Source organism: Zootermopsis nevadensis, unplaced genomic scaffold, assembly GCF_977971745.1.
Source record: "Zootermopsis nevadensis isolate Lab colony 2312 unplaced genomic scaffold, Znev_1.0 Znev_ptg000029l, whole genome shotgun sequence".
NCBI lineage: Eukaryota > Metazoa > Arthropoda > Insecta > Blattodea > Termopsidae > Zootermopsis > Zootermopsis nevadensis.
The window spans coordinates 1505551-1531931 of NW_028259161.1; the positions used below are offsets into that span (position 1 = coordinate 1505551).

Consider the following 26381-nt stretch of genomic DNA (forward strand, 5'->3'; position numbering starts at 1 on the left):
TTTTATTGAGTGCATGCTCATGCCATCTATTGGAAGAGTTGGAACTATGAAATATGAGAAATTTAGCGTACAAAGTAAAATTCCTGCCACGCTAATAATTTCTTCCGACTAATTTGAGTGCATGCATACGCCATCTTTTGGCGATTAATGGTACTATAATTTCCTTGAGTGCATGCTTATGCCATCTATTGGAGGAGTTGGAACTACGAAATATGAGAAATTTAGCGTACAAAGTAAAATTCCTGCCACGCTAATAAAATTTTTTGCCTGTTTTAAGTGCATTCATACGCCATCTGTTATCGACAAATGGTACTAAAAGTCTTCAGAGTGCATTGTATTGCCATCTATCGGAGGAATTCGGAACTAAAAATTATTACAGCGCTGAGAAAAATTTTCGGTGGCAAAATTTGGAACTAAAAATTGCTGCCACACTAGTAAAAATTTTTACTAGTGCAGCTACAAAAATTTGTTACCAGATGGCTCTGCTGACAAAAAATTCTTCTGCCGCCCGGTGGGATCGAACTTGCGATCTCCGCATTACTGGTCTAGTGCCTTTGCCCCCTAGACCACGGGGCTTTCTTACTAATAATAATTTTGGAACTTCCTGATTAATTGTTAAGTTGTTCCTGGTGCCATAATATATTACTGGGGTCCTAGTCTTCCCTCATAACCCCCAGCCTCTTCATTTTACTAGTGCAGCTACAAAAATTCGTTACCAGGTGGCTCTTTCAGCTGTTGACAAAAATCTTCTGCCGCCCGGCGGACTCGAACTTGCGATCTCCGCATTACTGGTCTAGTGTCTTAGCCCCCTAGACCACGAGGCTTTCTTACTGATAATAAATTTGGAACTTCCTGATAAATTGTGAAGTTGTTCCTGGTGGCCCTCTGTATTCCTGGGGTCCTAGGCTTGCCTCATACCCCCAAGACCACCAAGCCTCTTGCACTACTAAGAGTTTCGGAACTTGTACAGGTGAAGTAGCTTTCGTTTACTTCACATCGTGCTTATGTTGTTGTTGACCCGCCATAGTAATACCGAATACACACTCTGCTGCGCACACAGATGCATCAAAAGTATCAGCGCCATGACAGTATTCAGACCAATAGTAATAATACTGCAAGTCATTTGTTTCGTAAGTGAATTTTTACGACATTTTGTTAGATCGCCATTTGTAATGTCAACGTCATACGTGATATTACGAGCAAAAGGGGTATATATGACGCAAAACTTGCAAATTACAAAGTGTGAAGACTTGTACGTGCATATATGTAAATAATGGAAAATTTTATTGGGCAAATATCCATTTTGGAATTGCCTACAATTCTATTACTGAATTGAGTAATAAAATGGCACATTTACTACTGATGAAAGAACGTAATTTCACCAGTATTTGAACGGGAAATGAAAATCTATCCAATAAGATTGGGGGATTTTTGTGCTGAAATTACAGTGTTCCGTCGGTAGTGTAAGTACAATATTACTCAACTGAATATTAGAATTTCAGGTAATTTTAAATGCATATTTGTTCAATAACATCTTCCAGTACATTTTATCTTAGTACTGTGTTCCGACACCATGTAACTTTGCAAGATTTTTCCGCCATATGCCCCTTTTCCTCGTAATGTTGCAGTTGTGACGTTTGGCTTTACAAATACAGACCTGTAGGAAAATGTCTAAAAGAAACTCACTCTACAAAACAAACATTTTAGAATTTACTTACAGTATTATTACTACTGGACTGAAAACTGTCATGGCGTTCATGCTTTTGAAGCAACAATGTAATTTTGCCAGTGTGCATGCAGAGGGTGTATTTGCTATTACTATGGTAGGTCTGAAGTAGGAATGATTGCCATGTTTCATATATAGGATCTACTAGCTCTAACAGCACACAGGACTTCTGGTGGGAGAAACTTCTAGGACAAAGGACACTTTTTATGTGTTGAAATGGACACTACGCAGTAAGTCTGTGGTGAATATATATATATTCATAGAATGACGAATCTGTCCAGTGCCTCAAGGCAATAACTTATGATTTTACTTGTATAACAGCATTCTATCACCAGGAACAGATTTAACAACAGGAAGGTAGGCTAATATTAAAATGGATCTCACACAACTAGGCTTGGAGGGTTTGGACTGAACTGGCCCAGGACAGGAACCACTGGCTGGTTTTTACAAGCACAGTAATGAACCTTCACATTCCATAAAAGGTAAGCAATTTATTGAAAGTGTACTACATATTAATTTTGAGGACTGTGCTCCACAGAGTTCATTAGAATGCAACAACAGACACACTTAATTCTATGATAAATGCCTGAAGTCAATTTCAACTCTTCCTAACATAACACATTAAACATTTTGCTTTCCTTCCAAGTGCCATGCTATATTGTCGTTAGAAAGTTACAATCAACATGGCTTATTTACTGGTGGCTATACATTTCAGTGATTACACAATCTTCAGAGCATATATCATACAGGACACAGACTGCTTCATATGTTACATACATTACTCAGTCTCATATACTGAGTGGTAATTATTAAATATGCTGGAATTCTCTATTATTTACATGCTGTATAACATAATATAAAACCAGTACAACAATGACACATCTTACAATATTAAGATTTTCAGTTTCTTACCTTCATTGGGGCAATGTTATTCACTGTTGGACAAACAAACATATTGCAGTAATTTCTTCTACTTGGCTAGTTACATAAACATATACCTACATGGCCCAACTTCCATGCATACTTTATATTATCTTTATCTTCCATCATTCAAAGAACATTATTTGTTTATCTGATTTGTTACATGTGCTACTTTCCTACTGCACAGTATGAAGCCCAAGTTACACGTCACAGTTACTTATGAAGTCTCACTTTACGGTTTACTTTTATGAACATGTCACTTGTAGTCAAATTAAAGTTTCTGACAACGGTATGTGAAATTGTTCTTTTATAAGCTGCCCACTGTGAGAGTTATAAAATTACAGAATTTGGGAAGCTGGATTCTGCTTGGGGGGGGGGGAAAGACAGAAAGCTATCTATTGGTCACCCTAGTTGAGCTGGAACTTGGACCCTGTTCATATTCACCATTCGGTGCCTTAGGAGGGGTCCAGCCAATACCAACTTGTTCATTCTTGTGTCAATATGCAGTGTTTGACTCCGGAGAGGAGGGAAGGTGATAATATTCTTTGTAACAATTCTAGAACTAAAATATCTTTCTTTAATATCATGTAAATGCTGTTACAGATACTTTTCATAACACCTTATGTCAGATCAACCATGTTTTACGAGTCTAGTGGGCAATGGATCTGAAGTCACTACTGTTGATTACTCAAGAAAAAACTGTGACCATGGCAGTACAGACCCACATGGAAGTCCAATGGCAACAAATATGTGGCTAGAAACAAACGCACTGCAGTCGAGAAAACGCTGTGCCATCGTATGGTCATGTTCTATGTACAAGTCAATTCAACTTTATTTTCTATTGTTTGCTACTTTATATTTGTTTGAGGTATAAACTGAACACTTTACAAATGCTCAGCAGTCAAAAGGGCAAAACCATTACAGTAAGGCTAGGGAGATGATAAATCGTATGAATCACCAATGTAAACAGGAAGCAGTGGAGGAGAGTATAATTTTGCCTATTTGCCATGCAGATGAAAGAACAGCAAACTACTGTGGAGTCGTTGCAACAGTGGAACAAATCAGACAGAAATTAAGCAGAGTTAAAGCCTTATATATTTGACAAGGTCTGTATGTCCAACCCTCAATGTCAACATGCACTGCCAAGGTCAAAGTTGTTCTGAGTAGCAGAGAGTAATTTTGTGTGACTGACCTTTTCCTAAATTACACTTTAAGGTCAAACCGCAAAGAAAAATCATCATAAACGCTGATGATGGGAAAGGCTTCACATCACACGTGATTCAAGTTGCATCGAGTAGGGTCAATTATAGCAATATGAATTTTATAAATTACTGAATGTGACTGAAAGAATAAATAATTCTGCATCTACTTCACACAGTGTTGTAGTTACTGACAATGCTCCCCATCATAATGACAAAGTGAACCAAACATGAAAGGAATTCCATATGCAAACAACTGATCGACTCAAACCCCATTCAAGAAGCTATAACAAATAGTGCATTTAATTTGTTGTATGTGCAATATATTTGCATGATTTAGAAGTGCGGCATTTTAATTTACTTGAATAATAATTCACTGATAATAAAGTACTTTTCTCTTCACACACTGCCAATGAACAGATCAATGATGCAACCTGTCAGCAAAACTTTTTTTCAATGGAGTGTCCACATTAAGGAAGATGGTCACCAGGCACAAGCATCATATTCAATATATACCAGCCTCCTCCTTCTTCATCAACAGCAATGACAAAATACAAAAATATCTTTTAGGCTGATGCATATGAAATCAGCCAAAATGTAGAGAGAATCCCAGTACTTGAACACTATGAACTATATTATTAACCACTTCAGATGTCCTATCAGACTGATAAACAATTTGCCTTTGAAAAACAAACCCTGCATTTGTTGCTGGAAATTATAATTCCATAAACTTGATACTAATACACACACTTCCAGGAAAAGATAAGCCCTCATTGAATGCATTCAAGCAAAGCTGATATTGAATATTATAAACATATTACACATAACACGTTTAAACACATAATCTGTGGCACTTTCTCAAATATTTTACTGATGGGAGAGGAAACCCAGTGGGATTGAAAGCAGGACCTCCAACATTACCAGCTCACACCCTATCCTCTATGCTACCATCCCTGTTAATCAAACACTGTAAATTTATGTGCACATAACTTGAAAGACTATTTTCTGAAGCTGAAGTCTACTGGGTGAAAGAATTGTTATATTTTCTGCCAAACTCTTTTTCAGAGCTCATTTGGGCAATCATCAAGAACTGGGTTGCCAAGAAAAGTTTTGCCTTGAAGTTGGATGACATTATTAATCCTTAGAAGACCTCATCTACATAACTTTAATTCCTACACCAATAAAAACAACCCATTTCCACTACAAAGATCAACAGGGTAATGCTGTTTAAAGTAATAATTGCAATTTATTTTGAATATCACTAAAAAAAATTTGCAACTAAAATATAATTACCACTGGACTTCAGAGGGTTGAATTTCCTGACAAAATATTTACTTCCATTTCAAAAGGCTTAAAAAACAGATGTTAGTACATCAATACTGAAGGTCTTTTGGGTAAACAGTAGGAAATTTTTAATACTACACTTGGGAGGTGAAAAGTGAAGATAGTAGTGACAGCAGAATCAGAAGACTCTGGCAATGAACCTGATAATCTTAATGGTGGTGAAACTTGGAACACCTCTGTAGAACAGTGAACATTCTCTTTCGTGTTCCCATTCTTGTGCTGTGGTGCTCGATACAAATTACAGTGAAGAAGCAATACATTAAGTAAGTCGAGTCAACATTTTATAACAAGGCCTTACTTACACCATCGCCCCCTCCTCCCTCCCACAATGCAATTGCAACTGCTCCATTCTTGTCATACTTCTACTCACACAAGGTACTAAATATTAAAAAGCACAAGTTTGATTTGTATCTTCTATAATTAGCACAGAACACAAGTTTCATTATAATGAGTGCTATTCCAACCACCATATTATTTTGGGGCTACTCAATTCTTCATTTGGGATCTGCCTTGCAAGTATTGATACTCACATTTACCCATTTTCAGGCATGATACAGACACACCATTATTATGAACACATGTACATTTGAGAACAATGAAAGTCTTCTTTTCATTAAATTAATAAAGGAAGCTCTACTTGGAGAAACATGTGAATCTTGAACACCGAATTGTTATTTCATGCTACCTGTGTCTCAATGACACACAACTTTCCCCTTGGCTTGAAATAGTTTTAGGTATCTGATTATGCTGTATGTACCAAAAAATCAAGTATGCTGTTTTTGAACCTGCATGCAAGTCAGTCCATCCTTCAACATACATATTTTAAACCACTTAATGGACTCTGATTAAATAAGATACTGGATATGTACACCAAGTGTTGGACCAATTTAATTTTACAGCAGACACCGTTGTATTCTGGCTATACTGAAGAAAAATGTCCTGCATGAAATATATATATACCAGAAAAAGGTATGCCATGTTTTGCAATCATTAGGCTTTTAATGGTTTTATCTACTGACCAAAGGATGTAATGGTTTGCAATTTTTTGTGTTCTGTTCTGGAGAAGTGGGTGCCACCTTACCAAGAAACCTCCAAACTAACCAATTCTTTCCTCAAAATGTACCTAATTTTTCTGGAAGATAATATGAGAATTCATTTAACTGGCTCAAACTTTGTGCAAAAAATACCCAGGATTCAAATGAATCTAACTCATCACAGCTTTAAATTTTTCTTGGTACTGATTATGGTCTTTTATATGGGTATAAGGGTTTATAATGTACTTCAACGAAGAAGTACGCCAAAAACAGGAACATGTGGATTACAAGTTTAAACATGTACTCTCCACAAACAACTTTGTTCCATATTTCATGGCTGGCAATTTAGAATCTAAAAAATGGCAAGAGATTTCTTATTATCTTTGACCTTCAAAGAATTCTTGCATGTAATGCTAAAAATAAGGCCGTAGCTATCTGCTGACAAATCCTGGGTAATGAAGACTATTACCATGTTCAATTTCTTCTAGTGCACATGGGTCACTGTTGGACCCAAGATCAACTTGGGAAATAGAACACACACATACACATGGTACACTCATGCAGGTGTGATGTGCATAACCTGTTCTTGTAGGTGGGCTTATACATCTCTTCTGAGGTACTTTATGGATCAAGGATTACATGGTACTTGGGTGCCATATGTAAATAAGACAAAATGAAGATATACCAACTTTATTTCTAACCATTAGTAGTACAACCGAGTGGATGTTTCAGAAACATTATGCTTGCAGTGTCCCTACTCACATTATTCACGGTAAAGAATATAGCCATTCAGAATTAAAAAGTACCTACGTTCTCACACTTCTACCTTTCAAGTAAATACAGAATTCACTCTACACAGCCCCTTCGCCATTCCACGTCAAATCAACCAGATTTTTAACCTAATCCCTTCAGATTAATGTAACTTATCGTGAGACTAGACCCTGTATATGCGAGTGAAAATGCCTATTAGCTTTGCTATTCTACGTAATGTTTTGTCACAGAAATTAAAATTTTCAATGAAATGGGATTTTCTGGAAAGACATGGCTTTAAACGTTTATAGAACTGTTACATATCCCACAAAAAAAAACTTTCCTGTGAGCTATCCTAACCCAACAACTTGCAACAGGTCACCCTGAGATAAAATGCTACCACGCCACTCTGACACTGGCTGTAAGAGTTTCTGGGAACAATAGGCTTGCTTACCTTGTTATATCTGTTGGCAGCAACAAGAACCCTGTTCTTCCTTCTTCATATCCCTCAGTTTCTGTACCAATCTTGTGTCTTCACTGGAGCAGATGCAGATCAGGTGGTTGTATCTCAGCATCACATCTCCTGCTTTTTAGATGAACCAGCTCTCTGCAAATGAATAAACCTATCAGCTGCAGTCAGATTTCAAGGGGCCAGTCATTACAATTTTATACTTGATCAACAACGGAGATAAAGCTCCACATATTATTCTTCGGCAGTAACACTAAAAATAGTTTTGAAATACTTAAATTTGGTTTCATAATACTAGTTCTCATGTGTCTGAATATGTTCTTTCACTCCACTACACTATGTCCACCAATGGAACACATTTTCATGCTTGTCTGCTATGGCCTGTGTAAGTCTTGTACATGTGTCAGTTTCCGAGGTCTCACATTAGTGAACAGAAGTTGCACAAATATCACTACACTGTATTTTCTGATTTTTTGTTCTGAACGCCAAAATAAAACACGAATTATGGCTCTTATAATTCAGTGTTCACTTTATATTCTTACTTTCAATAATGTTATGACTCGCACATAAAATTCTCAGTTCCCATTACCATGGACCTTTAATATGTAGCATACAATTTACAGTCAATTCCAAACAGTGCAACCTTGATATACCGCTGTGATCATGTCCCTTAATACGATTACATGTTTTACGCGACTATTTTCGTAAGGAAGCATAAATGTCAATTTAGAGTGGTCCATACCAGGGCTGGTCAAACATAATTTATATAAAGATATAAATTTGTAGATGGCAACCATCTTGAATTTCTTGTTCGCATTCACTTCAAGGGAAATTGTGTTTCGAAATATAACGGCTTCCACCATACGATCAAAAATAACTAAAGAGCGATCTGTGCAAATCTGTTACTACAAAATCTTGAATGCCGATCTGAGGTCCTACTTCATTCCGTAATGCAAATTTCTTCAGTGACGTCTCAAAGTGTGTAATTGCTTGAAAAGTATTATTTACGTGACCAGACTCCATCATTGAACGAAGATTCATTTACTTAATTATTTTGAAACTAGATAATAAATCACCTTACCTTTCTTAATGCTTTCGTTGCCAGATATTGAACCCCAACTGAAAACATGGCCAAATTACCCTTCTCTACTAATAACAACTATACGCCAGCGTCCAACAAGCCGAAATGAGACAGAGTCAAGTCCTTTACCTATTGCATTGTGGTCTCGACGTCATCACTTACGTCACAAGATCGGGTACTTTCATAAAACTTAAAAACGGAATTTTTACAGAATTCAATCTAGATCCATTCTATAAGTGAGGGAATACTACTTTTCTTACAAGCTAATGTGATTTTGCCGTACTCACATCACACTGATGGCATAATATAATTTATTTCATAGGTCCTTCATAAGACAGGATAAGGATGTGAGCACGTCATAATATGAAAATGGTATTACTATCAAAATAAATCTCCAAGAAACAGCAAGTGAACCAGATTAAACTGATAACCCTGACTACCAAGCAGGGCACATCAAGGGTTTTCTCGACAAATTCGACAACTATCAGCTTAGTAACTCTTGCTTCATACAGTTCAGCATATGAAGATATTCTTTTGCCTTTGCCAAGATCTCATAGGATGTGATGGATTCTGTCGATCCCCCATGCCTGTGACCACTACTCCCTTCATGCCATCATTCCATTCTTTTATGGTTTGGAGTCAAACCTTGTTGCCAAGAGTACATGCTGTGAGGCATGGTCCCAGATCACTGTACCTTTATTGGTCTATTCTTAAAATAATTATATATATTTGTTTACCGTCAAATCACAATAAAATAGTAAGATAAGATAACTGAAATGATTAAAATATCATCTTATGTTCCATATCGAGCATTCGATTTACATCGGAACATTCACAACATGTTTCGGTTTATCAAACCGTCATCAGGTGTAAATTATAAACTTTTAAACTCAAATTACAATTATTTATAGTTTTACAATTTTATACTTTTATCATCTTTCTCAGTATATTTCTTGGAAGTTGTGTTTAGATATTATTAATATAACATTATTTGTTGTGGTGGTGTTATTGATGTTTATACCAGTCATATATGAGATAGCAATCGGTTCAGATGTGTTCACAGGAGAGATCCAGAAGTGTTACCATCTCGGAACAAGGTTCGTCACAGAGTGCAGAATGGCAGGATGGTTACGGGCGATGAATTGGGAATAAAATTGGAACGAAGCGGTCGTGGTATATTTTAAAACGGTCTAGTATTCACTAAGATCGCCTGAGAGGAAACACACGTAAACCACACGGACGGCCACTGCACTCCGGCCCCTGGATGTAGTATCCCATAAGGACACGGGAAATGAATGGAAAGATTACGTTATGACAGATCGCAGAACCAGGTTGTCAGTGTTTGGATTTTGTTCGCCTGGCTTTTGTGATGACGATGTTGAACCTTTTGATTCCATAGCAAGGGACAATTTTGTGAATAGCTGAATAGTAATCAGCTGCTCAGTTTGCTCGGAATGTATTCACAGATGTTTGATAGGAAACATCATTTCCGTACAACAGCACAGAAGTTTTAAGTTGAAATGTCCAGACCAGGCATCAAAACCCATACAGAGTCAGTTTAATCCACTCTACTTCACCAGAAGAACAAGTCTTGCAGGTAAGATTTCAGGGTAGTCTGGCAGAAGTTTTCCGACGTTTCAGAGGTGCTTCCAACATTGGGGCGATCGCAGCAACGACCCTGAAGACAGCCTTTTACGACAACAGGCCTTCGTACATGTCCCAGGTGCGGTCCGCTGCTTCTCCAACAATAACAGGGCTGGCTTTTAGCGAACGTTTTTACATTCAGAGGCAGTTGCGGCTTACAATTCGCAAACCAAACCGACCACCAGGTGAAGTAATGGAAATGTAATATGTTCTTCATCCGAACCCTACAGTCGGCGTGGACAGTACAGGAACCAAAATGCGGCCAAACCACACAAGAGACAAAGAAACGTTTTCAACAGCCCTGCATGGGGTAGCCTCAAAACGCACTCCACTGCATAATCTCGGGTACACACAAAAGGCGGAAGGATGTGAATGGACAGATGATGGAGAGCGCTACAGAATGTTCAAAAATTCTGCCTTACCAACACAATTTATGCAAGCGTACATACCGAAACAAATTCGTTTATTGCAGACAAATTTGTTGTTACAAGACACATCACACTACAGATATCACAGCAGAATTCAATCATACACAACACTTTATTCCTTTGGTAATGTGGACACTGCAGTAACGAAGAAAAAATATTGTCACTTTCGGGAACCAAACCCCGGTCGTCCAGTCTGTAAGCCCTAAGCAGTGGTCAGGACTTTGTGAAGGAAAACCAAAAACTCAAAACCTGCACCGGGATATGAACTTCGACCGTCTCGGACAGAGCACTTTCTCTGCGTGGATCGCTAATTAACCAAAGTGAAGCACAATTTTGATGAGCTGTCTGTATCCGGCCCCAAGGACCGTTGAAGAGGGTGAAGAATTTCCACAGTGTATTCACCACAGCACACAAAGCGACTGACAACCATGTTTTCTGGATACACGCCGTTGAAAAGGTAAACCCGAGGGATCCTTTTATTAGCAGGAATAATAGGTTTAGGGGATGGTTACAAAAATCTTAACACTTGTATCAAATACAAAGTGGCTGTGTAATACTGTGGGGGGGGGGGGGGGGGTTGTCTGTCGTAACAACCTCATTTTGACACTGAAAGGGAGGACAGCAACTTGATCCCTTGTAGACAGACAGGAATCTCTCTTTCTACGTGTTTCTATGTTCAACTGAAACTCTGTGTTCAGCCTTACCAAAATTTTACTTATGCAACACGGTTAAGGGCTGTCTCTGGACACACCAAATGTAAAAGGCTGTTGAAGTAAACTTACTTTCATATGTAACCCTTTCGGACTCGGCGAATCCAGTTAATTACCGTCGAAAAGCACTGATTTACTTTCGTGGATTGTGGCCTTCTGGGCTATGTCAATGTTTTCGAAGGAACATGCCGCCTTCTTTTTCAGGAGTAAACTTTGTTGACAGGCTGATTAGACTACACACACGGCTTCATAATCGAGAAGACCACAGTCAACATTTTCACCGCGGTGAACACCTTAAGCTACTTTTCTTGGCAAGAATATTCGGTAAGACGCTCCCAACAGAAGAAATGCAAACTTACCTCTTCAGCTTTATGTTTCTGGCTGAATTCAATGCAGGCGAGCCGCGGTGGGAAGGTGGAAATACAAGTTGTGAGGATGGAAACTGGATTGAGCAGGTTCAAGATGTGGTCCAGTGGCGAAGCTTTTGTTATCAGGGTGAGGAACACCAGGGTTCCATAACGGTATATTTCTTAACAGTATTTTACCAAGGTGTGAGTTGGTTAGTTGGCAACTTCCACTCCATCGGACGAGTCTGACACCTTGAAATGTAATAGAAATAAGTAATCATCAAACAAACATGATTGAAGTTATTATACAAATTTCGTCCTTCTTCGATTTAAAAAATCTAGTGGTTCATGATTCCACTAATAACGACAGTAATGCTTCATTTTGTTGAGGACAGACAATGCTCATTACAGTACGTAACACATAGATCACAATCTCTATTTTTTCGGATTTGTATCTCACTGCATTATAAAGAAAATACAAGTCCATGGATTTCTGTGTAAAGAATTTTTTGTAAATTAATTGTCAGAGTGTAAATTGGATTGCGCTGGCTCAAGATTGCGTCCGATGGTTGATTTCTTTACGTATGAAGATTAACTTTAGGGATTCATAACGGATAAGGTGGTGATGTCCCGAGAAGCATCACGTGCTCATAAAACAATCTGTAGTTAGACATTTATACTGAGGTAAGTTCGGTTGACGAACCTCAAGGGGCAAGGCAATTTGAGAGTAGTACAGTTGAATGATAATATTAAAATTAATCTTAAAGAAATGGATTGTGAGTGTAGACATTTAGTTAAGATGCTTTAGGATATAAACTAAAGAAGAGATTTTATGAACACGTTAAGGGAGACAGTGTATATGGAGTTATTAACCAGTCAGATACTTGTATCAAACCAAGTACGTACGAAAATCAGTTACTTCAACAAGTAAAATGTCTACAGAATTTATACACATAGTATTAGGGTACAATAAATAACAAGGCTTACAACACTCAATATCAGAGTCTTACGTTTTAGTACACAACAGTATCATACACTAATGTGCGCATGCTCATGTGCAGACAAGAACGGACTAACTAACAAATATAAGTATCCGGCGGGACAAGACTAGTTCACAAAGAGTCGAAGGTTGTAAAAAGGGACTGCGAATTTATTAATGCCAATTTTCTCACTTAAATGACGACGAATCACAAGCATATTTAATTTCTTTACTTATTTTATGACGCCTGCACGAGACAACTAGGGCGTACCAGAAATTACCCGGTTAGGAACCCAGCATTTTGTTATTACCTATGCTCACTCCACACACATCGTGAACGAAGTATAAAGCGACGTCTATTGAGGGATGTCAATAATATGGAGAGTGAGGGCGGGTGTGCCAAAAATCGGCCATAATGGTGTTTTTCAACCCCTTATAAGTGTTAGTACCGACATTATGAGCTCAGTGCTTCAGCCAGAACCACCCATACCTTGTTTCTGCAAGACATTGTAAAGACACGATCGCAGAATTTGTCTTACAAGTGTTTAAAAATAATACGATACGTCGCGGAGGAATCATAAAAAGCGCCAATGGAGTCACGAGCCACCACATTCAGAGAAAACTGGCGGAGATACCAAACAATTTAGTTGCAAAGCACAGACAAACATTTCATCTGTGATGACGTACTGACGTGACAGCAGTGAAGAACGGTTGTAGGAAGGCCGACTAAAAACTTATACCCAAACAAGCAAATGATTATTATCTCAAGATTTGTTTTATTCGTTGATTTATAGTATATTTAACGACGCTGTCAGTTGCTCACACTATACACCGCGTCGAGTCAGCAGAGGAAAAGAATACATCCAAACTGTGTAATTACAGAGATTCTGTGACCCTTCAAAACTAAGTCGAACTGCTTGTCAGGTCACATCTAGACGGAGGCCTTCACTAACATGTAGCTTTAAGGTTTTACACACAAAAAAGCACAAGAAAGGAGCAACATTTTTATGAACACCCTGTTCTAACAATTTACAGTCATGCAATTTAGAACGAATTTTAATATCACAGAAGAAGAAGAAGTAGATGATGATGATGATGATGATTATGATCAGTGAATGGCCTCTTCATGCTGTCTGTTATCATTTGTAGCTGTCTATTGAAATGTCGATTGACCGCGGCCTGGCATGGGAATCACTTGTAAGGATGTGATCTCCAGTCCTTATTTGGTGTTCCAATCTGCCCTACAGCCAACAGTCCTCGTACAAAAACAAATTAATGACGGACGAATTACATTACATGCTGTTCCTGGGGACATGCATTCGGTTCCCTGACACGAACACGCTGCTACAAAAGAAAAAAACAACAAAAGTTTGAAAACGTGGGACTGAGCTGTTTTCGCCTGAACCAGAATGCTCCCCTGTCGTGAACAGCAGTGGTTTCCAAAATACGGTCCAAGATCCATACGCCACACGAAAGCGGCTTAATTAACTAACAAAGACACCAATAAGGCACGGTCTGAAAAAGCACGAGTTTGAAACTAAAAATAGAAAGTAACTTCTGTTTCAAAGTCAGTGAGGACTTGTATTCGGAAAGTACACGGTTCAAATCTCGACCGGGTCTTTCGTGATTTTTCTGTCTCTCCAGACGAACGTTGGGATAGTACCTTCAAACAAGCCTTGGCCACCTCCATACTAGACTCTGCTTACTTATCATCCATGATAATCTTCCATTTGCAATCGTTGCACTCGAAAAGAGTCGTCAAAGCTGTGAATGTCACTATCTAGGCTCTGAAGTGAGCTGTGTTGCAAGGGGGGGGAGGTACTTTTCAAAAGATTTGCTCTACGTAAGGAGGACACGGAAGATACATCTCAAAAGTAGGCGGTACGATCACAAAGACCCGGACAGAAGAAGAATATTGAAGTTGAAGTAAGGGAACACGATTGTGGTTCATGGCAAAGAAAACTGACAACGGATGATGCTATTGAAAAGCGAAGTAACACAATGGAAACAGAAAAGAACCCTTCACTCCTTCATTAACCCAAATCGAAATCTCGCACGTAGTTAATATTAATAGAAAGTCTCACATTTTCCCCAGTTTTAAACTTCAGGGCAGTTTAAACAGTGGACACACATATTTTCCAAATGCGTTTTTACGAATCTGTGTCTCGCTGAACTTGGTGTTAATTTATATTACAGATTCAAATCTAAGCGAATCACACAGCACAGACAGAAATAATTTACCTTTCTGCTGAAATATTTACCACATCGAAAAACCTTTCAAATTCAAGATCAGAGCACAAGGAGACCTATGTATCCTACGCCTAGCCTAAGCACTACATTTTGTACAAAGAATTCTTTTAGAAAAATTCTGCGTTCGATTTGTACTGTGCTGCAAGTAAAGCAGAAATTATACGCCGACCAAATTTAAACTTCTGGGACGGCGATAGGCAGACACTCTCCACAAAATTCTTAGTTTCATTAACCTTCTTCCAGATTTCTTTTTCTGAAGCGATCAGGCCGTTAGAAATAATATCTGGCCGTTCGTTCACTCAGTTTGAGGTCCTTACACTACCTGACATTTAGCCTACAGCATGTCATTCGGGGTATATTATTTTTAAAACCCGCTGACTGTTTCTTTTCTCAAACAAATCTAACTATTGGAAACTCACTGTAAATTTTCTTGGATTAACAGACAGACATTCATGAAACAAAACTGAGACTTCCGGAAAAGAACGTCGAATCTGACTGGTTCATAGACAATCTTACAGACTTACACACATAACAGTGCACAGAAAACAGGACCTAGCAGCTGCTATGAAAAGCTGCTTGTGGTGCAGTGCAATTTCATGAAGAATCATCATTTCAAATAAATAATTTCGATCCTGTTACCAACGGAATGAATCCTAGTTTAATTCCGAAACGTCCAAATCAATTCAATATTGTTAGACCTTACTTTCAAATCGTTTTAAATTCAATATATATGTGTTCAGTTTTATACAGTTATTAAATGTCAAACCCATGAAAACACAAGAAAATCTACTGCAAGTTTCATATACGTACGTATTTAATAAACTCAGGTGTCCCATTTGCCTCCACGGCGAAAGAAAGCGACATTTCAACTTACGTTCTAAATAAATTACACGAAGCCAGCAGACATGTCACACAACGAATAACACACTCCAACTCTGCAGATGCCACTTGCACACAAAGTGGTCTCTTAATGACGTATCTTTCTCTGTGCCACCTCTGAAGTCTCGGCTTCAAAACCCAACAGTTATCGCGAAGAACGAGTCATCTTCCTGCAGCTCTTACAGATTAACTAACGCCGGCTCCAACAATTATAAACACAAATAATGGCCCAAACCGGCGACTATTTTCACTTGCGACACAAACATTCTACACGTTGCAGCCAATCAGCTGACATCACACGTGTCCTCTTGTCACAGTGACTACTTACACGTGTACTCTTCCGTCCGTTCACTACACGTGTCGCACTTCACATAGCAGCACCAATGGAACTTACAGCGGCACTGCCAAGTTCTGGTGAACTGGTGCGTGTTGTAGCCTCGACCACAGCACATCAGGTCGCAGCCTTCTGTGCCTGCGAGCATAACAGAAACATAGCATTTACAGCGCTTATCAGCTATTTATCTGCAAGATTTATTTGCACAGTTACCACATCACATGAGAAACTAAATAAATAAGTGCTAGGCCTACATAATTCAACAGCAGTGGAGTCGTTTTATTGCCATTAAGCACATCTGGTGCAATCCAACGTTGTCATGGCAACTACAGATCAGCGTCGTAACTACTACAGGTGACCGAGAAGTCACGGAACCCATATTAAAACATTTATTGATGGTTGCAATTCGAACTGATTAATAAACGCACAGTACCGCTGTGACTATACAAGGGCCCATGCAGGTCACATCATGTCGTAAGCTGCTCGCGCCAGTCCGCCGGTTACCTTTCGACAGTCGAAGGGCAATGATTTCCTTTTCACTGGAGCAATTAGTGATCATTGTCGACACTACCTGGCACCTCGTTCTGACTTCAGTTTCCAAAATGAGTGTAAGGACGCATTTCTTATCGATTCTCCTGTGCCAAAGAAATCGACGGTGTCTCGTCTGGTGAATCGTTTCAGTGACACAGAAACCCTTCGCTGGGCTGCACCAGACACGAGAAAAAGGGCGAATGCATGGGCATTTCCAGCACTTTATACAACGTTGCTACTTTGTTTCAACGTAATTTATTTGTTACTAATATAACGTACGTTAGGAACGGGTTGCATTACTTTTAGATCAGTCTGCACAGGCGCAAGACCCAACAACGACATCGCTCGCAATAATGAGATGATTTCGTACAATTTCTCATTTTCAAGCTTCGGGTATGAATGGTGTGTTAAAAGGAAAACAAACGATTCTGCCAGAGCTTTAGGCTGGTTGTCCCTGATCTCACCTCTGGAGGTCCGGTTGCAGTGGCGGCCCACCGTGCCCATGGAGCCGGTGGCAGGGTCCCGCTCACAGTAGTTGGGCGACTCCTGGAGGAACACGAGGTCAGAGCGTCGCGGGGCCCTCTTCTTCTCCAGCAGCTGCTGTCCACGGGGCGGGGGCTTCCTGAGGACCAGCTGGAGGTTCCTACTTCGCCGTCCCGGGCGGGACCCAACATCCACAGCCATAACCGCGCGAGCTCGACTGTACTTGCGCATGAGACTGTCGCCGATTTGACGGAACGCGGGCAGCGTCTTCCAGCAAGTCTTCATCGTGCAGCTGCCAGACACTCCGTGACACTTGCATTCCACGTGCAGGTTCACTTTGACGGCCTGCAGAGTTCAGAGCAAGACTGGACTATAGTGTACCTTGACTGTACAACCTAGGACATTTTATAAGACGGCTGTCTTCTGGGAGGCAGGAGGCAGAAAGCAATCTGAAACGCCTGTCAATATCCACCAGAGTTCAAGTGCGACATCCCAGAAGACAGCCATCTTCATATTCGTCGCCGTGAAAACATAAAATCTCATCTAGCACATCTTAATTTTTCCCGATGATGTAACAGGATATATGGAGAGAGATGGAGACAGCAGTACCATTGGCCACATTCACCACCACCTTCACTTCCGCTCTGGAAAATTGTCACGCTTACGAACGGGTCGATCTGGCAAAGACTGTGCCGAAACAATTTCAGCGACTACCGAACGTCGCCAAGTGTTGGTTAGCACTCTTTCTTTCGTATTCGGGAAGGTATGGATTCAAATCTCGGCCCATACATCGTCTGATTGAGACATTTGTGACCTTCCGTATTCGAGTTTTTACTCTTGATCAAACAGCATCAGCGTGATCAAATCTGGGATGATGAGATGAGTGGGGAATGCAGCACGCACTGATACTACGAAAAAATTCGTAAAACATTTTAGTTGTATAATCTGATAGAAAGGGTCGCTTGGAAGAATGAGGCATGTATGGGAGGATAATATTAAAACGGGTGTGGCTGGTGTCAATTGGCTCAGAATAAAGACTAGTTGCAGGGTACAAATTTTAATGGACCTTTGGATTACATAGAAGGCGGGGAATTTCCTGCTCATCTGAGCGACTGTTAGCTCATCTAGAACCACACTCTGGAGTATAAAAACGGTACTAGGCGAAACCTAAAGAAGACAGAAGACGCATCTTCACCCTGTCGGGCATCTGTCCCTTGCAGCAGGGGCGTGGCCCACAAAAGGATTCTGTGGTGCCGAGGAAAGATACGAGCGAGAGCAAGAAATCTAGAAATGAAATCTGAGAAGATGTGAACCTGTTCCTTGAAGAATGAGAAATGTTCGCGCAGATACAGGAACGCAGTCAGCTTTACCTGTGTCATCACGAACAAAGGCGCACACAAGACGCTTCTGACTTTAGCATAGAAAGCCGCATTCCAACTTGAACCATGCGAAATCTCTCAGACTTTGTACGCCTTATTAACTCTGATATCCATTTTCTGCTGTTAAAATACAAATCATAGAAGTTAGTGAGGTCCATATTTTATGTTACGAACCATTTATTATACGATGAGTCATTTGTGAAAAAATACGACGTTTGATTTGAGCACATTTGAGGACATTGGGCCGTTAAGGAACTAAATTATATCCGAAATTTTTTTAGCGTGGAGCTACTAACACTAAATTTAATCGAAATCCTTTTCGTAACTTAAAAGATTAAACATTAGATGAATATCTTTTTCGTATGTAAGATTTGAGGTTTTCGCAGCGGTGAGTATGAAGATTTCTGTCTTCTGGGTTGTTGCGCTGTGTAGTCTGGTCGATGTTTACCAACGTTTCGGAGGTCATACTGCCTCCATCATCAGGGCGATGACGGAGGCAGTATGACCTCAGAAACGTTGGTTGGCATCGACCAGACTACACAGCGCAACAACCCAGAAGACGGAAATCTTCATACTCATCGCCCTGATGACGGAGGCAGTATGACCTCTGAAACGTTGGTAAACATCTACCAGACTACACAGCGCAACAACCCAGAAGACGGAAATCTTCATACTCATCGCCCTGATGACGGAGGCAGTATGACCTCTGAAACGTTGGTTAACATCGACCAGACTACACAGCGCAACAACCCAGAAGACGGAAATCTTCATACTCACCGCCCTGATGACGGAGGCAGTATGACCTCTGAAACGTTGGTTAACATCGACCAGACTACACAGCGCAACAACCCAGAAGACAGAAATCTTCATACTCACCGCCCTGATGACGGAGGCAGTATGACCTCTGAAACGTTGGTAAACATCGACCAGACTACACAGCGCAACAACCCAGAAGACGGAAATCTTCATACTCTGATGATGGAGGCAGTATGACCTCTGAAACGTTGGTAAACATCGACCAGACTACACAGCGCAACAACCCAGAAGACAGAAATTTTCATCTTTTTCGTACTTGTGCATACAGAGGAGATAAATCAAAATGAAGTGAGTGCGTCTGAAGGCAGAGAGAGGCTCTGCTCTACATTTATGTGAAATGGCACCCCACCACACCCCGAAAGAGTGGCGGGGCCCCGTCATAACGTTGTACTTGTGACTCGGAGCCCCTTGCGTGATATCTCGACGTTTTTACTTGTGCAGGAAGTGGACTCAGGCCTCCGGGCTGTCTTCAATAAATCCTTTTTAATTGAGACAGAAGTTCCTCTAGACCTTTGCAGACAAAAACATAAAACTGCAATTAAGCGTCTTGGATGGACGGTGAGGGGATCCGGTACGGTTTTCAACAAGGTGAACAAAAATACGATTTTTTGTCAACAGAAATGAGCGGGCTAGATCCGTCTTAAAACTTCTCATTTGGAGGTTTATTATTTAGAGAGAACCTATAGCTAAGTGAAGCTAAATATTTGTCAGTTTCCCTCAGGACCGCTAGATGAAATTACTATTTTCACCTTTAAATATTCAACATTCCTTATTATACGCCATTGGTTATTACGCTAAAAACATTTCATGTTTACATTCTACAGCAGTTGATACAGGGTCTATAAATGACCACAACCCGGACTCCGTTTGTGTGTCTGTCAGTGAGGCTGAAGTATATGTGCTGAGTAAGTTCGTGACAACAGAAATGCTAATAAGACAATTTAGAAAGATAGTGGCAATTATATCGAACAAGAAAAGGCCTTGGAAATTGAATTTTTTTTTTTAAACAGTTAAGGAAAGCGAAGTTTAATGTTACGTGAAGCTCTCTGCGGTTTTCCTCTGAACGTATATGTGCCTACGGTTTTCAGAATCCTGCCCCTGGAGGGAAGTTCATCCTTGAATTACAATATCAACGGAAAACACATCACGAATTTGCTGAACACAGAATTGTACAAACGGACTAATAAACACAGGCAATCAAAGTCCTCCCTTCAAATTGTTACAAGTTTTTACGTTTGACTCAGACGTTTCAAGGAAGCCAGCGGCGTTCTGAAAAAAAAACCACTTCGTCAGTATTCGGGTTCTCGTTAAGGCTGCACCGTGCCCTTTCATTTCCAGAAACCTAAGAAGAAACGAAGTGGGCAATTCCCACTCCTAAGTCAAGCAGTCCTACGCATATTTTCCGTATTCGTTCTTAGCAATTCCGCGTATTCAATAATCTGAGGCGGTAGTTAATATATAAATTGCAGTCTTATGGGCTGTGAGCCATGCATTCTTTCAAGTGGTTAGCCTCGCTCTTGGTGTTCGACTCTCGAGGTAAGAGATGAGGTTCTGCACCGATACAAAGCAACGGACAGGATTACAATTTCGACTGTATCGAGACGAAGGACATAAGTTAAAGACAGAAAAGGTCGTAACTACGTCACCGGTAATGCACGTATAAGGATCACGCTTCGTTCTGAAAGAAATGAGAAAGAACCGCCTTAATGCAGGCTAAAGCTGCTCCCAGCCTGCAAAGCATTTCTACATGTTTCCTGTAACACGTAACAGGTACCCGCAGGCGGTTGTACAAGTCTGATGCACCTGCACATACATACATTACCCATAATCCCACCAATGATACTCCTGCAAAACAGATGGAAGATTCGTTTACTTTTTGTATTACACTCCCAATAAAACGGAACAGGTTCTGACAGCAGCGGACACAAACTGTCATGGCGTTTAACGCAAACCCAGGCTCCACCAACACGAGACTCAAAACTGCCCGTCTCTGCTATTAGACGATTGATTCATTTGTCTTATTACTTTCTAACGGCCTCTCAGACACTGGGATCGTGGGTTCGAATCCCACTCAAGGCATTGTCGTGCGTCTGCGTTCTTCTGTGCGGGTATCTGCCTTGAGACTGGCCGACTCACCTTCCAAGGGGTCCGGCCGAATGTCGAAGAGGGTACTAAAATTTAGCAGAAATATTATACAGAAAAGTCCAAGGCTCTGAGTAGGTTATATAACACATCTGTTGTGTGCGCGTTCATCTGCCTTCGAAATGACAACGGACACACAAATTCCAAGTTCGGTAATGATAAGGAACAAATTATTTGACATTTCAAGTAAAGATGTTTCCTAACTGCGCACCACAGAAAACGTAGAACAAGAAACGACAATCTTATAAGGAGTACAAAGTGTGTAGTTTTTTAAACTGAATGTCACGCTCCGAAAACAAGGATTTAGTGCGCAGGATAATGACAACCTAGACGATGAGACAAGCAGTTAATCTTGCAAAGTGGGGAAACGTAGACGGTATAATGAATATCGTCGTCAATTACAGTGTTCTCCAGAACACTGCTAGGATGATTAAATCACAGAGGACGATAAGGGTGGGATATGTAACACGTATGAGAAAAACAACAAATTCATACAAAATTTTAGCCGGAAAATCCAAATGGCAGAGGTCATTTGAAAGACAGGAGAATAATATTAAAATATAGGAGACTTGGAGACTAATTAAATGGCTCAGGATAAGGTCCAGATTTTGTGATGTCATCTCCGATTCCACAACCGTAATAAATTTAGTAACTGGATGATTAATTATCAGATCTTCAAAAACACTGTTTAATGGAGATAGTAACATTGAAGAGGGAACTACTGGTCGATCAGTATGATAAATATGGGGCTTAAATTAAAATTATTTTTACTTGGACTGAATGCTAACCCAACGCACGCACCCTTAATGGTCCGGAGCAGAGCTCTTTTATTAGACGTACAACAGTTCCTGGTTTAGGGCGCACGCAGCTTCCGTTCGGAGTCCTTTACTCAAAAAGAAAAAAAGCTCCGGGACTGGATTTTGGAAATAATTTAAGTATCCGGACTGCCGTGTTCCCAGTCAGTGAGCCTTATAAGACAGCTGGTAATAATTCCAGCTGGCTGTGTCCTGAAGGCATTCCAAGGTAGCACTGAGATTATGAAAGACTTCCTTCATGTCTTCTTGTTAACTTGTCCATTGTTTCCTTGTGCACATTGCTCAAGTACGGACTTGTTTATGGAAGGCCTGATATCAATCCTTGTCGTGTCCCCTCGCTGCCAATTAGCTCGCATCAGAATGAGTGATGGCCGAGGCTGATCGCGAATACACAAGCATTTTAGCACGAATAAATCTATCAACTTGCAACACGCACACAGCAACTGAGCCCGAGATTTAAAGAGACAGAAAGATTTAGCGCCGAAGAGGAACGGCATTCATTAACGATAAGCCTCGTTTCAGTTTCAGACTTCTGACGATGAATTACTTAACCAACATGACGCAGTCCACCAAGATTACTCAACTACTCTGCCAAACGGACAAAAATGGAGAATAATGTCAGACGTAGGTTCTTCGTAGCGAATTTTTACAGGAAAAGTAAAAAACGCGACCGACAATCCATCGTGGCATGAACTTCTGATTTACTATTAGGAGCACAAATAATGCGTTTTGCATACAAGAACTGATAATTTCTTTTATGTGCAGCAGCAAGTCGTCACAGATCAGAGATCGGAGTGTCACCACTTTTTAGTATCGGTACCTGTACTCCATGAAATATGGCAACAAGCAACTTTCCTCTACAGCCTGCCCCTCTCAGTGAACATTTCCCTCACAAAGCGCATGACAGAGATCCACTTAAAACAGACAAGCTGTACCTACCTACCTACATGAGATCTGAGGTTTTCACGTCGTTGAACATTTTGACGGCGCTGTTGCTGGTTGTGACACCGTGTAGTCTAGTAGGCGGCTACCAACGTTTCGGAAGAACGTACCGCCTCCATCTCACTTCTACCCCGAATACAGAGGCGTTGGGAACTACCTATAACGCTACATGATGCCACAACCCACAATAAACTAAGCAAGTTAAAAAATGCGCGCTGAGTATAAAAATTCGGAAGTATTTGCCAGAATCTGGCCCCTGACCCTAGCTAACGGCGTCAGAGTTCATTAGGTCAATGACTCCACCTGTCTGACTGGGGACGACACCATCACGCGATATTCGTCCACCTGATTTGGCGGCTGACTGAGGATTCCTGACCCAGTCACGTGCAAGTTAAATAGGTCTTCAGGCCTGCATGGCGAAGGTAACAGGGGCGTATCTGGAAACTTGTTAAACAGATTCCGTTTTGCTCCATCCCTACCTTGCGGCCCGCCTTGTTGTTGTGCAGGTTCATGAGGCTGCGGGCGTCCCCCTCGATCTCGCGCGCGTCCAGGAAGCGTCGAGCGAACTGCATGCCGTAGCCGACGTCCGCGCTGCAGCCACCCCATTTCCATCCCGCGGGTGCCAGCTCCTTGCGGGCCTTGTGGCTCGGATCGCAGCCGCAGTCCGAGATGTTTCCCCGGCTGCAGGCCGCCGTCACGGCGTAAGCGACTCCGGCGCTAGAGACGGCGTAAGTGAAGGCGGCCTCGCGACTGCCTGTGGGGCAAAGCGGAGACACGCGTTACCATCGCGCACAAGAAAACTGAAACTGTGGGCACGTGTGAATGTTCCCTTGTAGCTCCAGAATGGATGAACCAATCGCCGCAAACTTGGCGTGGTTGTGCCCTGTAATCAGGAGGGCACTGAGGAAAGGTCACAGTTCCGAGAACTGTCCTGGGTTCGAATGCCAGTAAGATGGTTTCCGTATCTCGAAAACTAAGCGTGATAAAAATCTGCGACAAGACCAAAGTTGTCTTGGAGAGGAAACTACAAGAACAAGGGTCAAAACCCCCAAAACCTGTCCTGGGTTCGAGGTCTGGTGAAGATTTTCTGTACATTAAAACATAATCGCGGTAGGCAATTGTTCGACGACAAACAAAGTAAAGATGATAAAACAACAGGTCTAATACCAAAATTGTTCTATTTGGGGAGGAGATTATGACCCAAAAAACTTAGAAATGAATCAGCAGACTTCACCTGCAGCTCTCCGCCGCGCGCAGATGTTCTACGACGCGTAAGAACACGCACTAACTCATAGACCCACCGGCCAGCCTGGCGGCTCTGAATTAAAACGTCTTGAGAAATATGAGAGGCCATAATTTTCATCACTTCCTTTTCTGGTTTGTACACTCGCGGGTCGATAGAAAGTGTGGAGAAACACCACGCACTCCTTGTTACCAGGCTGCACGACATCTTGTTCAGGTACTTGGGGTCAATAGGAGACAGACCTAAGAGAAGGAGAGGGCCAACTGACACCGTCCTGACCAGAAATCACGGGAGGCCACAATGATGGGCAGTGCATGCAGCTCGGGAAGGACAAGAAATGAACGCATCCAGAATTCTGTCAGGGAAAATTTCATTGGGAAGACTGAGTTGCATATGGACGAAGTACACAAGTTAGCAAATACGTCATGAGGATGGAATGGTCCGGCATCGGACTGTTGAGATTTCGAGTTCTGATACCAGTCAGTTACAAAATAAAACGCACTACAAAAAAACGTGGGAATCTCGGGTGTAGATATCAGAATATTAATACAATAGATCTTAAAGATACAGCGTGTGGACTGGCTTGCTGTTGTGAATAAGGTAATGGATCTTTAGATTCCATAAAATGCAGGCACATTTTGACCAGATGGGCAACATTTAAACAAGCTATTTTCTTCACTTAGTTGGAATATTAAAGAGTTTCCTCACTAAAGTAGTCCTTATAACATGTGCGTCTTCCATAAATCTGCAAATCGCAAGTTTTATCATAAATCTGCAGGGCCCATCGCAGGCCTACAAGTTTTATATGGAGTGGTGTTGATAATAGTACATAATAGGGCTGAGGTAACGTGGCCAGTAAATTAAAGTAACTGGTTATGTTGTGGACGGCCGGGGTTCTGATTCCGGGGAAGGCGGGAAAGAAATCTCAGCTGCTGTGTGCACCAAGCCCCGTTCCCAGTGCACGCCGGTGGCCCATTCTCCGACAACAAGGCGGCCGAAACGTCAAGCTGACCACTTAACTCGATCTGTTGTTGAGGTCTAAAATTCGGGGAACGATACCTCTACGCCCCCATACGCCTTCACTGCGCGTTCCTTAGGCACGGGAACTACTGTAACAGTGCCACTACTGCCGCGATGGCTACCAGTGGCTATTAAGCGACTCGTTTAAAACCCGTGTCACGTCCCACACGCTCCTTCACATTTAATAGGTGGGTCACTCCAGATCTCTTAATTTATTACACAGTAATGAATGAATAAATCAGACAAAACGACGTCGTGCTGGACAGATGTAGGTCTGCCAACCTCACACACAGGGTGACACCGGTCTCATGTTTTACACAGACCCGAACACGCGGCGGGATATTCCGTGTTTGGAACCAGCCCTGCTGGGTCGAACTTACAAAAAGTGCAGGACTATAACGCGCAAGGAGAGACAGCAAAGAAGAGAAAAGCTGTCGCTTGAGAGGGCCTGATTAAAGACAAAATTATGAGGGCACTCTATAGACTGAGCGGCAGCCTCGCCCACTCGATGACGTCTACGACTTCATAATATGAGGAAACTGGGAAGAAAAAATGTTTGTAAAACATATTTAGAAGTCAAACTGTCATTTGCATTCCCACAAGCGTGCGTGCAATACTGGCTCATCAGCAAGCGATAACTGCACGCTGGTTAATTCGTAAAATATGATCGAATTAAAGTACATCTGAACCTGTATAACGAGACAATTCAAAATAGAGCACGGTATTCTGAAACAGAGCTACCACAAAAGACGAAGTTATTTACTCACATCAGCCAGAAATTTCCTGAACGAGATATCAGTACCACAGAATAGCAATCTCGCAAAGAATAGATGGCCAATTAAAACGCGACAATCGGGGAGGTAGAGGGGAGTGACAACAAAGCTGACTGTAAGGTAACAACGTCCGAAGGCTCAA

At 41.2% G+C, this 26381-nt stretch overlaps 1 protein-coding gene and 2 long non-coding RNA genes across 5 annotated transcripts in view; 1 reads left to right on the forward strand and 2 right to left on the reverse strand.

The window, feature by feature from the left end:
- The first annotated feature begins 869 nt into the window (after positions 1-869).
- Positions 870-4020, forward strand: LOC147872234 (uncharacterized). The gene is made up of 2 exons (XR_015537603.1): positions 870-2208; positions 3251-4020. It is a non-coding gene; the product is annotated as an uncharacterized LOC147872234 (long non-coding RNA).
- Positions 2198-9473, reverse strand: LOC110840804 (uncharacterized). Its single transcript, XR_002547007.2, has 2 exons — positions 8525-9473; positions 2198-7581 (listed from the first exon to the last, which is right to left on the reverse strand). It is a non-coding gene; the product is annotated as an uncharacterized LOC110840804 (long non-coding RNA).
- Positions 9474-10610: 1137 nt separating this feature from the next.
- Wnt2 (Wnt oncogene analog 2) overlaps positions 10611-26381 on the reverse strand; it is a 76990-nt gene continuing 61219 nt past the window's right edge. For 2 of the 3 annotated variants that reach the window (XM_022086048.2, XM_087358320.1), the window contains exons 3-6: positions 23683-23957; positions 17091-17454; positions 16090-16233; positions 10611-11905 (exon numbers count right to left, since the gene is read on the reverse strand). In XM_022086048.2, the coding sequence (XP_021941740.2) occupies positions 11694-11905; positions 16090-16233; positions 17091-17454; positions 23683-23957 (995 nt within the window). In that variant the 3' untranslated portion in view covers positions 10611-11693. Of the gene's footprint in view, positions 11906-12581; positions 16234-17090; positions 17455-23682; positions 23958-26381 lie in introns of those variants that run through there. The other variant, XM_087358321.1, reaches the window with a different exon arrangement.